At 36.7% G+C, this 15193-nt stretch overlaps 1 protein-coding gene across 1 annotated transcript; it reads right to left on the bottom strand.

Annotated features, from left to right (window-relative positions):
* Positions 1-440: 440 nt before the first annotated feature.
* On the bottom strand, positions 441-7784 carry LOC135073651 (TNF receptor-associated factor 4-like). Its single transcript, XM_063967808.1, has 7 exons — positions 7534-7784; positions 7134-7285; positions 6440-6561; positions 4208-4401; positions 2921-3090; positions 2189-2443; positions 441-1554 (listed from the first exon to the last, which is right to left on the bottom strand). The coding sequence occupies exons 1-7, from the start codon at positions 7573-7575 to the stop codon at positions 1227-1229; spliced, it is 1263 nt and encodes a 420-aa protein (XP_063823878.1). The 5' UTR covers positions 7576-7784; the 3' UTR covers positions 441-1226.
* Between the last annotated feature and the right edge of the window lie 7409 nt (positions 7785-15193).

Genomic DNA, 15193 nt, shown 5'->3' with positions numbered 1-15193 from the left:
AAAATTATTACATCTCTGTTGCTAGTCAACGATAGACATCTGTTCGTATAATAAATAGGATTTTTAGAGTGAATATTGTTTGGAGCCATAATAAAGGTAGTCAGAAGGTTAAAACCCGAGGGAGGCAAGATTATGTGATGGTTGGATGTGATAAGGAATAAATGTTAATTGCTAGCCTTTGTCTTAAATTTATACTTGTTAGCCGTATTTATACGTATGTAAGGTAAATTCCTATATTTTATTAAGACTAGTTTGTAAGTCAGTTTATAATATTTTGTAAGACATGCATTATCAATATATCTCAATCAAATATTTTGTGTTTTATTTCGAATTTCCCTATTTTATGTATGAAGTGCCTATAATCGTTTATTCATAATTTATTGTAGTCTAGGTTCGAATTAAACACCATGTTTGGTAAAATATTGTAATATTAAAAAATATAACAGATAATCAATAATACTTTAAGCGTGAACAATTAAAACAACTAAGTACATATTTAAAATTAAATTAAGTACAAATTTAAGGCACCATAAGATCCATCATTAAAAGGAATGTCAGTATAAAATAATAATATAAATTCTTGATACTTATGTATTTTACATATTTAATGGAATGTCACAATATCAAAACCACTTAAAATTCGGTGGTAATTCAATCGATTAATAATCTTTCGCTTACATTCAACTATCAATATAATAAATTCTATTTGTTCTAAAACTCAATAACTATGAATTCTATTATTCTACTCTTAATTACCTACTTAAATCGATTTGAACATTTAAAGTGGACGGTTACAGTTACGAACATGACTTGGTAAACTAAAGCGTTGTCCACAAAGGTGCCATGCAAGCATCTAACAGTGTCACCTTTGTAGCAACTACAACGTCGAGTTAACTGCGCACCTGGCAGCTGTGACGTCACATCGACGCTCTGGTACGGACGGGGCGGCGTGCGATAGTGTCGCATTCCAGCGAGATGCGTAGTTAGCTCAATCGGGTTGTATATGGGCCATCCATGAATGTATGTACTAAAGTCGACAGGAAATACAGGTATCATAGTGATAAATATAATTGGACGGACTTTTACAATTATTATTGCACACAATATCACAACATGGTACAAATAGTTGCGACATTTATGACGACTAGCCCAGTATGCGCATAATCGCCTGTCAAAACCACAGTTCACGGATGGCCGGTAAAACAAACAAAAAATCACTCCTCATGTCATACACACTTGATATTCACCCTGATGATCAGGGTGTCGTCTTTGACGAACCCGTTTTTGACTACGTCATTTATCACCGCGTATTCCGTATACCCGAAGCCTCTGACGCAAATCTCTGCTGTGGGTTTCCTGAAGGCTATTAGACTGGAGTTGGACATCATGGTGTCTCTCTGTGTGAGGTCAGGGTCAAGCTGGTTGATCATCGCGAAGGAGATTCGGCCGTTGAAAGGCCACTCCAGGCAGTCGTCGTATTCCGTCTTCATTAGGTGCACGTGGAGAGCGAAGCAGTGCGGATTTTGTGGCGATATGTTCAGGCGGACGCAGAATCTGGAAAAAAGAAGAACATTAACTTACAATGTCAAGTTTCATCAATGGATTTTGAACCTTATAAGGTTCAATCAATTGCAAAAAATCGTCTTGAGGTAAAATTTTTCTGACTACTGAGGGCAAAGCTCCCAGACTTGGCCAATATAATTATGTATTTGAGAAGGCTCAAACGAGCTGAGACGACATCTATCGTGCCATCTAAATACGGAATTGGACTTAGTTAAATTAAATGACAGTCTTCAAGGTCTACCAAAGTTGGAAGTTCGGTGAAGGCAAGGTTCGAATGTCGCTAAAGACAAATGTTACTGAATTGGGGGCCCTAGTAACGATGGGCGATTATTACTAAATTAATCGAATTATTCGAATGGTCTCTATAATCGAATGTATTCGATAAGCAATCGCAGTCATTCGATTAATCGACGCGCGCCGTATTACTAACATGATTCGTCGCGTGAAGATAGGTAAATAGATTTATCATTCGATTGCCGATTATTATTCGATTTTTTTTCTAATTACTAATTGACAATCGAAAGTTCGATTGGTCGATTGTCGATTCATTCGATTATTTTTTTTTCGAACAATCGCCCTTCGCTAGGCCATAGACTTAGACGTTTATAATAATGTGCATAGTAACCTGTATCCATTAGGCGTAGTGTAGAATCCAGGGCTATACAGCATCTTATAATGGTCCTTCAGCATGGCATCCAGCCTATTCCTGAAGCTGTCTACCCTCCACACGAAGTGGCCCATGCAGTAGCGTAGTAACATGTCGTGACTCTGCTTGACCTTGGCCACGGCGAAGGCGCCAAGTTGTTTTGACATGTTCGCGATGACTATGTCCTGCTCGCGGTTGCGCTGTTCGAGTACCACCACTCTCTCGTAGAGGGCTCTGGAATTAAGGAAATCTGGTTAGTGATGAGTGAGAGTTTATTACGCTGTAAATTTGAAACGACAGATGTTTATTAATTAAACAATATTTGACTGCTTACGCGCTTCAGCGGGATAGTCCATGAACAAAAAAATTGACTGATAGGAATAAGACTCGGTTTCCACCAAGGCCGTAATTTTTTTCTATAGAAAATTAGAAATTTTCGGAGCTATATGATGAAAAGTGGAAATAATGAAATCTGATTATTCAAAACACTTCACCGATCCGCTCTGCTCCGCATTGGTGGAAACCGGGCCTAATTGTTGTCTATCTTTGTTGGTATCTCCATCCAATCACACGGTCGCGTTATTTGAGAAGTCTGACTCTAGACTATGCCCTTTCGGCTCTATCCGTTTCACTCGAATGATATTCCGTCAAAAATTCGAGTTCGCAATACAAGTTAAAAATATGGAATTGCCTTTTTTACGCTTATTTTACCTAATAAGAGCGCTAGTGTTAGTGAGTGGTGGAGCAGTGTTGCCTTCCCCGTCCTTGCTCTCCTTGTCGGGCGCGTCCCACAGCAGCATGGCTTCTTGTTCCTTGGCGTCCAGGCTCGCGCTTGAGATGTCCTTGCTGATCTTCATCTCGGAGTACGCGTTCATTAGGTACTGGAAGAAACATGATAGTAAGTACAGTCGCGAAATGAAAAGGTTCGTCACCTTAGTGTCGGTTTTTGCTTGCACTAGGTATTGTAAGAGTCAAATCTGCCAACATAACCGTGCAGGAAACAGTGCTGCTAACATTTAAATAAATATGACGTTTGCTAACGAATAAGGTTTTGCTTGTTTATTTTTCAATCCCATCAGTGCGATGTTACAAAATGTAGTTTTTTTTATTTAATAGATAATGGCAGGTTGAACCAACAAGAAGGTTTTAGTTTATCAATCATAATAATCTTCTTGACAAGTTAAATCGTCAAACATCTTTGATCTGAATAATTTTGAACTTTACTGACGAACAGTTAAAGATTATTTTCTCTAACTCGAGATTATTCTGTAACATAGTTTCAAAAGGTAATATGTGCTCGCGATTCGTTGAAGGAATCAATTTGAAATCTGACGAACCTTTTCATTCCGTGACTGTACATTGTACAGTATGTATTTACTTGTAATAAGGGCAAGTTTGGGACAACTATGCATTGTGGCACAGAAGTGACGTATAATCGATAGTGTATCGATTTTTGTTCGATAGTTTGGGGTTGGGGTTTAGGGCCCAAAATAACCTATTAATCGAGTTTTAATCAATTTAATTGATAGTATTATTAAATAATTTCTTTATTGTTAAATTACAACAATGTTGAAATAGAGTAGTAGAACTTTTTCATTACTAAGGCAAACTTGCTTCCAATTTTATAACTAACTTTTAGTTTGAGATGAACTCTTACGCTAGAAAATTGTAGTAACGACATTTATTAATTTACTAGCGGCCGCCCGCTACTTCGTCCGCGTAGAGTCGAAAACGTTCTCATAGGATTTTTAAATGGTTATTAGCGTTATTACCTAGTTTGAATAACTATAAAATGATGAGTATCGAAAATTAGTTTAAATACAGCGCAAGCAGGCATCATAGCAATTAGTATCATAACTCATGAGTTAGTACTATCATTTTCAAATCAGTAGCCCAACATCCTAGAGGGCACCTGACCAGGCGTGCCACCCTGGATGTAGAAACAAACTCTTCAGCTTTATAATATTAGTATAGATTTAGATTATGTCTGTAACTTACACTCATATGAGTCTGTGTGTCCTCATGTAGATGCGTGTTCATATCGTCCTGGCTGGCGAACGTCTCGCGGCAGCCGACGGCTTGGAAAGAACACGGCACGCGCGCCTCTTTCTGCGTAGATGTCTCTGGCTGATTGAACTCGCAAGACGCAATGTGACTGTCCAGGTCTAGAGGCGTTACCTTCAGCTTGCAGCCTGAGAATAATTAAAAGATTTATTTAACATAAAAAATAGCCCATGGCTTGGAATGAGCACGGCACGCGCGCCTCCTTCTGCGCAGATGTCTCTGGCTGATTGAACTCGCAAGACGCAATGTGACTGTCCAGGTCTAGAGGCGTTACTTTCAGCTTGCAGCCTGGGAATGGTAGAGAAAAGATTTATTTAACATAAAAAATAGCCCATGGCTTGGAAAGAGCACGGCACGTGCGCCTTCTTCTGTGCAGATGTCTGGCTGATTGTACTCGCAAGAGGCGATGTGACTGTCAAGGTCGAGAGGCGTTACTTTTAGCTTGCAACCTGGGTATAGTAGAGAAAAGCTTCATTTATTACAAGAAAAGAGGACGGCACGCGCGCCTCCTTCTGTGCAGATGTCTCTGGCTGGTTGAATTCACATGAGGCTATGTGACTGTCCAGGTCTAGAGGCGTTACCTTCAGCTTGCAGCCTGGGAATGGTAGAGAAAAGCTTTATTTAACATAAAAAATAGCCCATGGCTTGGAATGTACATGGCACGCACGCCTCCTTCTGTGCAGATGTCTGGCTGATTGAACTCGCATGAGGCGTTGTGACTGTCCAGGACTAGAGGGGTTACCTTCAGCTTGCAACCTGGGTATAGTAGAGAAAAGCTTCATTTATCACAAGAAAAGAGCACGGCACGCGCGCCTCCTTCTGTGCAGATGTCTGGCTGATTGAACCAATGATTGAACTCGCAAGACGCGATGTGACTGTCCAGGTCAAGAGGCGTTACTTTTAAGCATGCAGCCTGGGAATGGTTGAAGTAGACATAGAAGAGCTTTGTTTAAACCAAAAATATACTAATGAAAGAAAGTACAGAGGTTGTTGTGATGTATTAACCCCAATTGAAGAATACCTTTGTCTAGCAGTGAACGTCTTTCAGCTGAAATGAACGATGAATGTTGAAGTGGTAGGTTTTACCACTCTAGCAGTGTAGTGGAGCACTCTAACAATGTAGGTTACATACTCCTGTCATGACATGATGAGACATGTAAAGTGCTCCTTAAGGGTTACCTTTTTCTTTACTGTATTTTGATGTTCATAAGTGATACTAGTGGTCTAAATTGAATATAATATTTTTGATTTGATTTGTCACTCACCAGTGGCGCCAACTAGTGAGCGTAAAAAGGTTTCATTTGCTTAACATATAAGGTAGCCTTCAAAACTTAACATATAAGGTAGCCTCTAGTGTCCGACCGAAACAAGTTTTACGACCGAAACCGAAACCGAAAACTAATTTCGGCAACGGTGTCTATTTCGGCCGAAACCGAAACTTCCTTACAAAGGAAAAATAAAGAAAACGTTGTTATAATCAGTCAGTCTTTATTGTTTTCTCTTTAAATTGCATTAAAATTGAACTTATAAAGTTCCTTTTTACTCTAAAAGGTATCAAATTATGTATTAAAAAAGAAAAGAAGGATTTATAGTCTAGATTTTTTTAAATTACTCGCAATATTCAGGACATCTACCTACATAACCCGTCCCATGGTCGGGTCTTTTACCTTAATAATTTCTCAAAACAAAATTGGTAGGTAGTACGTAAGTTAGTATCTACTGTACTTGCCACTTGGATACCTTGGTGATAAATACTAAAATGAACTTTGAAACTCTGAATCCATAATATTATCACAATGAAATGCACTATAGTCATTACTATAAAACTTACCAAATTCAAAATAAATCACTCGAAAACTCGCCACCACAACAAAACAAAACTAACAGCAAACAAACAAGCGAGCGAATCACGACATTGGCTTGGCTCTGATCGGATTCATTCACTAATTCACCGCGTCGAACATGACCGATAACAGCGCGGAAACTCCCGAATGCACATTCGGTTTCGGTCGTAGTTTCGGCAAGTTTGCCGCCGAAAACGAAACTAAACCGAAACTCGTGTTTTTACCGAAACTCAACCGAAAACGAAACCGAAACCGAACATTCGGTCGGACACTAGTAGCCTCCAAAACTTAACATATAAGGTAGCCTCCAAAACTTTTTTACCTTTATCAGCAAATGGACAGGACATTCTCTGCTCCTGTATTTCACGCTTGGTGTAGTTGTCTGGGAAGATGTCTACCTTCATACTGAGGTTTATATTGTCTATGGGGCAGTGTCCACTGTTTCTGCAACACAAATGATAACCCTTGATTTAGGTTTGGTAGTATAGCAGTAGGAATAATTTTAAATGAAGTATGTTTATGGTAAAAGGCCAATAGCAGTCATTTTCATATAAGTTTTTATACAGGTGAAGGCATTCACTCACATACATATATTTTTTTATTGCATCTACTGCACCAAAATTGGAAAACAATGTGTTAGAGTCATATGTGACTCATAAAATAATATTGTCATACTCATGAATTAATGTTACGACATAATTGTCATTTTAAAATTTTAATATCTAAGATTTTAAACTTTCGCGTTCCATTTCAACTAAACTAGAAAGACACGGGTCTTAACGTGATGTTTATTAATGAGTTACATAATGTACTCATGGCTTGACGTTTCGACAGCTATGCTGTATGTTAAGACCTGTCTTTCCTTTTTTTAATTTTATTATTATCATGTTTTGCACTTCCTGAGATTCCCTTTAAATTGAGATTACCTATTTAAATATAATTTTATGAATCTAGTCCCTTATTATTCACATTTAAAATTATAAATTAATCTTCTATTTCTTAACTTTATAACTTACTGTAGCCAAGAAGTGATGCAGCTTTTACAAAACTTGTGGCCACAAGTGGTGATCACAGGATCTCGGAGCCAGTTCAGGCACACCGGGCACTCATACCGGGACTCGGGCTGGTTGCTGAGCACTGTTTCGGTGAGTGCTGTGATGCCCATAGGCTGAAAATATTTTTTAAAGATAGATGTAAGTACTAAAGCTACAATAAAATATTTTATGTTCACTATTTATATGAAATTTTAAGTAATGGAAGCAATAAATGAGGAGGAGTAGGGCACTTATTGAGTATTAATTTAATTAAAATACTACGTAAAGGCAAAGTACTAATGAATGGAAACCACTTTTCTCCTAATGGTCATGGTAGAAAACATGATTTTGCCACCAAACTTATGTAGAAAAACAAACTTACAGCAATCCCTTCAGATGCATTTTTGGTTCGACTTCGTTCCATGTTATGTCTAGAATACAATTTAGAGCAAAAACTAACTAAACATTTGCTAAATTAAATGCAAATTAATGAATGAACAATTACGTTTTTCTCGTTAATTATTGTAATTTTTCTTAACTTTATCTAAAATGGCCCGTAGTTTGTATAAAATTATCTTCCTAACAATGACGAGAAGAGAAGTTTTATAAAATTTTGCAAAAATAGGAACTTAGCCACGATGACACAATCAGCAAGCTGTCAATGTCAAACATTGACAATATCTTTTTTTTTACGGTGAACGCACTGTAGTATAGTGTAGGCCCTATACAGCCTATAGTTAAAAAAATAACATTTTTTTGTATTATATCAATGAATTAATGGACCCTATTAATATAAGTACAGGCTGGGAAAATAATACTCGGTAGCAAAAATGTGTAGTACTGTATTCTGTGGTAGTACAGACAGAGTAGAATTCTGCCGGAAATCCGGAATGGCAATCGAACCCACTGCGTGCAGAGCGATACCACTAGGTACAGTCGCCAACAGCCCTGACATCTTCTAAAGAAGAGCAATTAGGAGAAAAATACACTCGGCATCAAATAAATCGCACCTCCCGCAACAAGCACTTCTCAAACGTATGCAACCCCACTTCCCACCAAAATTGGTTGCATTTGAAAGCCTAGTTCTAAACTTCATTTCATCAAAGGAAAGGTTTTTACCCCAAAATTGTGTTTGAAGAAGGATCCAGAGTCACTTTTTCAAAAAATAGGTAGTTACGCTTGAGCCAAATTTTATGGCTATAAAACTGTTAAATTGGGATTAATTGCTATCCATCTGTTAAAAAGGGTTCTATATTGGCTCACATAAAATTCTAAATCCTATTCTTTGTCTTACTACCGATTTGTGTTCATAATAATCTCTCTTCATAATTTTATTTTTCATACTTTTTTTATTCATACATTTTTATTACTACCAACGGAGCTCATAACAGTTAGTGATCATAATTTTTTTATCAATACTGTTACTACCAAGAACCATTTAATATACATAATTTTTATTTTCAGATCTTTTTTCTTCATAACATTCATTGATCATATTGTTTTCATTTTAATAATGTTGTTACTAAGAACATACTTCAACTCATAATGTTGTTATTCAGAATAATTTACTTTATAACAGACATACTCGTATCTTTAAAAAAATCATGTATAACTTAAAAGTAGATAAGCATGCAGAGCATGCTTCATGAAAGCAAGCATGCAGCATGCATTGGTATCTCCTCGTCTCCGGCGCTGCGGGATGTGCAGCCCTTCCGCCCTTGCGTAACGAGGCTCAGGCACCCACGCTTGCTTCCGCAGCTTCGGCTTTTTGGATCAGCTCAGCCGCTCCAGCTCACCCGGGCGCCTGAGCCTCGTTACAGCGGGCGAGGGCTGCCCTCCCTCCGCGCCTCCGGTTTTCAAATTACACTCTAGGGGTAGGGCAGACAAGACTACGTGGAGTCGGTTTTGCAGCGATTCGTTTCTGTCACGTTAGTTTTGTGGCACAAAATATTGCCTGTTTTGGACCATTTCAAATTAATTTAATGTTAAAATACGTTTAATACGAATATAGACATCATGATTTTCAATAATATGGATAAATACACTTATGAGTAATAAATTTATGAAAACAAATATTAGGATACATCACATTTATGAATATTATAGTTATTTATTCGAATGATTATGAGTTTCGATCATTAGTATAGAAAAATATATGAAAACAAATATTATTAAAAACTAAGTGTATGATTAGTGATATTATGAATATCAATGATTATGTTTTTAAATATGTAGGTTTTAAATTTTTTATGAAGAATGATCATTATGGTATCAAATTGTATGAGAAATATTTTCGGACCTCCAATGATAGGAATTGAAAAGTTATGTAAGAAAATGCGCTACCGTTAAAAAGGACACGTAATATCATTATTTGGTTTTATAACCACAAAAATTGGTCTAATTGTTCCCAGAGGTGAGCCCAAAGTGAGGCCTTTTTTCAAGTCACATTTATGGTACCTGTTAAGTGTTTATAAAAAATATAAATGTATTTTTCTTTAAGTTTATTTATTGGGCTTTCAAATAACACCAATATTGATAGGGCACCATGGTTGAGTCAGAAGAAAATCTTTAAAGTTCACGTCGCGGAAGGTGCGGTTTATTTGATGTTGAGTATAGTTAACTATTAAACAATAAACTTAAACTAAAGGTTGGCGGTGGACTATCTTCTTTCGCTGAAATTGAAATGCAGATGCATTCTCATGTTGTAATCGTTTAGCATCCCGCGGCGTTGAGCCAAAATGTTTAAATGCTAATGGTTTTAAATGAACAGAATAAAAATAAATAATTGAGGCACTTACTTATCTCGGTCGAAGTCTCACTGACACGCCGCATTTATAATCGCTTTAATGCAGCGTGATAGAGTTTAAATTAGATTGTATTGTGCATTACAAAGGGAAGCAATGAAAATGAATGTGTTACATGTTAGTCACGACACGACTATCAAAATCACCATAGGTCGTGTTAAGCAATGTCAAAGCATAACGGACTTGGTGGCGGTTACATAAGTCTTTTCTTGTCTCCATTTTATAATTCCGTCGGACCACGGTTGCGCCCGCGTCTCGTGCCAACGAATTGTGTCAGCAAGCATTGATTCATAAGCGAAATCCTTTGTCGCCATTGCGAATCACATACAAATGTCCTGCCATTTATAATGATCGTTGTCTTTGTGTGACATCACACCGAAAGCGATCAACGAAAATCGATGTGCTAATGAATTCATGGAATTTCCTTTGTCTTAATCGTGGGTAGGTAGAGAAATCGCGAAGTTAAACCATTGTCAAATGTTAATATTGGCAAACCGAAACATTTGGGTCACCACAATGTTATGAGTCAGGTCAGAAGATCATCTAGAATCTAGTGGGTAGGTAGGTAGGTTTAGGGGGCTCTACCAACATTGTGTTGTTTTATCAAAAAGCATTATTTAACGATAGGACAAATTTTGCTTCAGCCAGCAGCTTTTTGCTCGCGGTAATATTGGAGCAACAAGTGTTGAGTTTTTAAGCAGTCACACTTCACCTGCTGACAGTACAAGCAGGTCATAATAATATGCACGTGATATTATGCGGGATTGCCTGGATAAGTATCTATGTGCGGCTCATTTATGTGTATTTTAATAACGCATGCCAGTCAAGTAGGCGACATAAGCGACACCGCGAGCTTAGCGTTGTGCTTTGTAGAGACACCATGCTTTTTTTAATAAACGAAGATTGTACATGTAGCCTAGTCTAACCCCCCCTCTACATTTCGATTAAAGGTTCTACTAGGTATTTCTGTTTTTTACTTACACAGATTTGGTGGCACTAGGAACTACCCCCTAAAATCTGAGGCCCTGAAGCCTATTTAAACTGTGGTAAATTGATTGGGAGTGAAGTGATTTCTGCTTTATAAAAAAACAAAACTATGATTTTCAGATATGAAATCAGCGTTTGCTTCAGAAGAATAGGTAGCTGTTGCTGTTGAAGCGCAGAGTAGAGATTAAGTACATCTTAGTTAAAAATAAGAAGTTAATACATATTAATATTAAGTAGAGATGTAGGTACTATGTCTCATTTTATCAAATAGTCAAGGACGTAACCTTCCAAAGTAGACACTTTATATTTTTCTTCCATAAACTCTATTACATTTTTACTACTAATTTACAATTCAAAGTTAAACCAGCTTTTACGTAAGTTTAATGTTAATCGTGAGATTCCTGAGAATTATGTAATGAAAGGCCCTTAACTAGGTATTTAGGTGCTATGGGCTTGTTATGGATATTTTATTCATAAACTATTGTAGACTATTAAAAACGTTAGTTCCGCTAGTTAAAAAGAAACGTAAACAAATTAAATGACAGCATCTCGTGCTTATTTATCGCTGAATTTTTTTTGGAATCTTATCAATGTAATTCTGTTTTTCACAATACCATGGATTGATTAATATAATATCATTAGGTGATCCGTCTGCTCGTTTGCCTCCTGTCACATAAAAAAATATATAGGTATCTAAAGGGCACTTCTTCGAAATCGCATTCTTCGGCTGATTCATATGGACAAATTTCAAATTAAATTTTAGGTTTGTAACATAGACTCATATGAAAATAGGTACACCCAATAACATATATTTGGATAAGGGACTCGTTTTTGTAAAGTAGTTTTCATGATATCGACGTTCAAATATTTTGTGCCCATATGAATCAGAATTTGATACATATTAATCAAAAATTAAAATAAAATTTATAATATTTATGTACAATTGGCTCTAAATTAAGAAAATAATCATATTATAACAAAAGCAATGATCTGTTGTTATGAAAAAATGCAAAGATTCCACAATAATTCGTGAAAAAACATTTTATTTAAACTTTAGTATACATCCATAATATTTTGTCATCATCATAATCATTTCAACTGAACATAAGCCTCTCCCAATGATTTCCATAATGACCGGTTGGTAGCGGCCTGCATCCTGCGCCTTCCTGTGGGAGGACGTTCTGCACTGAGCTTTTCGGCACGTTTCCACTCCAGAAACGTGCTATCCCATCGGACATCATTTCCGTATACTATGTGTCCTGCCCATTATCACTTCAGCTTGCTAAAACATCGGACTATGCCACCATGCGACTTTAGGTCGTTTACTGATCTCCTCATTTCAGATTCGATTGCATAAAAAAAACAAGCATAGTACACTATGCAACTTTGTGGTTCGTAAGCCTATAGTGAGAGGCCGCTTTTCAGTACAATTTGTCATCACTGGTAACACACACTGGATGTAGACTTTCATCTTATGGCACTAAGGTATTTTAGATGACTCTACCGAGCTGTATAACTTATCCAAGCTATTGTTGTTAAGACGTCCACCTACAAGGTGAAGAAGGTGAGATGAGCTTATAGAGGTTGTGGCAATAGCAATCAGTTAATCTCGAAATCATTGGAGGCCTATGCTCAGCAGTATACATAATTATTATTATGTGCTATGGACGCCATAAGTGTAGCTGAAATAATAATAAAAATAAATAAATCGTTGGGCAATTTCATACAGCGCCATTTAGCCACAAAATAAGCAACAAATATGCTTGTGTTATGGTTGCTAGCTTAACGGATATACTAGTTATTTACTGTTTAAACACATAAATTATTCTCATTTTAGGTATCTTATTCACATAAATGATAACGTTTTTTTTTATTCATAACAAGACCGCAATCGCACCTGGTCTTAAGTGAGATGCAGTCTGGGATGTCATTCTTAGCTAAAAACCCTTTTTTAGTGCTTGATAGACCAAAAACTAATTTATTTTAGGATTCATATAGGGCCCTGACCATATGAATCACGCACAGATAAATCAGTTTTTTGCCTAAAATCGAGCAATACATTCAGACTACAGTGTTTTCATTTTTCTACATGAATCTATAACCCAAAAGCATCACAAGAAAGACAGATTAGATTTTTAATGCAATAATGTAATTTTATAAAGTAGGCATTGTAATCAGCATGCCACCTGAACCAAGCACAGATGAATCAAGTATTTGCCTTCGTCACACCGGGTTCTAAGCCAACCAGCTCCACGTCTGCCTTCAAGCTCATCCGTTGGAAGATGGGCTTGCCTCCACGCCAGAAACCAGACTCTCATGATTAAAACCTGACCAGTTATGGTCAAGAACAGCTCACGCCATATGAATCAGTATTTTACGCCGGACACTGCTTATTTATTTTTTTGCGAACACACTAACTTAATTAAAATTATGACACATTTTTTTTGTAGAAGGACAACTCATTAGCTTTCGAAATAGTTTTAATTTATATTGATATATCAAAAGGAAAATGCTACATCAACCATTTTGTTCCAGAAAATGGCTAACGGACACACCATATGAATCAGAGAATCACACTTGAAATATTTTTATTTTGCAAAAAGACAGCAATTATTTCAAAAATGAAATTTGCGCCAGATAGGGATAAAGCTAAGCTATACTAAAAAAAATATTGCATGCCATTTTGTTAGTTGGTTTCAGAACTATACCCAAAGACATCGAAAATTTTGCCTCCGGAGAAATACCCTAAAGCTGCATTACTTTTAATACACATTATGCATATTCGGTTTCTTTTATCCCAAATCACTGGATAAATTGATGATGGGACTACCTCTTAGTTTCTTTTGTGAGTGGTCACTTACGTGTACTACTCCTAAAATAATAAACACAACCTTGTTATAAAAAGCCAGATTGATAGGTCAGACTAAAAAGTTTATTAAGTAGTACTTAGTTTGCTAAGATCCAGTTAAAAGTCTTTAGCTAAGTAGCGCGACAATCAACAGTTGTAACGATAATTGTTGCTTTCCGATTGAGCCCGGGAAAAGCCGCCATTTCCTCGCAATCCATTTGGTTCCAATCTAAATACATTTACTACCTTTAATAGGTTGTAGTTGTGTTTAATTAACTGTAATGATTCTATTAGTCATAAATAGGTTAATTACTTATTTTAAAGTATGTAAGTGGGTCTTTCAAATCTTCTATCAATGTGTTTCTGAGGCGCTCAAAGACGTCGATGAACCCTTACGTATACTGTTATGTACACAATATTAGTACACATTTACCTTTTATCGTTGAAGCTGACACATTAATTACCAACCATTTTTAACCGACTTAAAAAAAGGAGGAGGTTCTCATATAACTTAAATTAGTTTTAACTGTTGCTCTATCCCTTAATACCTTGCCAATTTAAGAAATACGTAAGGTAATTAATTTTACCCGACTGCTCCAGGCGAAGGTTTATGTTTTGTTCGGAACTTTTTAGAGCCTTTTCAGGAATTGAACTCAGGTTTCACGTATTCCTTTATTTTATAGCATCGTTAGCATTTTTTAAAAGCTTCAACTTGACCATAAAACTTTTTCATGGAACAACATTATTAATGGCGCTGTAAAAACGTAGGCAGAGCCACTTACCTGGGCAAATACAACTAGACCAGCCCGGCAGCAGTTTTTACGAGCAGCCGGTCGATCAACCTTAACGGGACTGCAGCATGGACGGTGGCTGTTTTGGCCAGGGGACCGTATGCAGATAAAATACTATACTCAACCGAACTAAATAAATAGAATAACAACTAGCAAATGCTACAACCATGCGGCCATGGTATAACCCAGCCTTAGTTCCGAGAATTCTGTCGAAATTATCGAGAATTTAACTTTAACAATTGTCAAAAATCTGTCAAAATCTATACAAAAATCACCGTTTAGTTACTATTAGTGGTGCAACTCAGACTAAGTCGCGTTGTTTAGACAGCGATTTGTTATGTTTTTTGTTGTAAGCAGCCAAGTAACCAAAGTTCTATATAGAGCTTCATAATTAGACAATATTTATTACAATCTATCTACATATACCTACATATTTTCAATATCTAATACCAATTGTGGAAAATATAAATGAAAACTTTAATGAACCGCCAGACAACTCAAACACTCTATTAGTCCAGTGGTGCGATGGATTTTGTTTCCAAATCGCCATATTAGGAAACTTTTTGACTTGACTCAGGTCCATGAAAAGTGTAACAATTTCTAAAACACACT

Source organism: Ostrinia nubilalis, chromosome 7 (assembly GCF_963855985.1).
Source record: "Ostrinia nubilalis chromosome 7, ilOstNubi1.1, whole genome shotgun sequence".
In the NCBI taxonomy this organism is placed as follows: domain Eukaryota; kingdom Metazoa; phylum Arthropoda; class Insecta; order Lepidoptera; family Crambidae; genus Ostrinia; species Ostrinia nubilalis.
The sequence above is the reverse complement of the archived record's forward strand: the minus strand, read 5'-3'. Positions and strand labels throughout refer to the sequence as shown.

Bases quoted from the DNA above. Each gene is read 5' to 3' on its own strand.
- LOC135073651 (XM_063967808.1), bottom strand. From the start codon at position 7,575: ATGGAACGAAGTCGAACCAAAAATGCATCTGAAGGGATTGCT. The intron at 7,286-7,533 runs GTAAGTTTGTTT...AAATATTTTCAG, and splicing joins ATGCATCTGAAGGGATTGCT to CCTATGGGCATCACAGCACT. The intron at 2,444-2,920 runs GTAAAATAAGCG...CCTTAATTCCAG, and splicing joins AACACTAGCGCTCTTATTAG to AGCCCTCTACGAGAGAGTGG.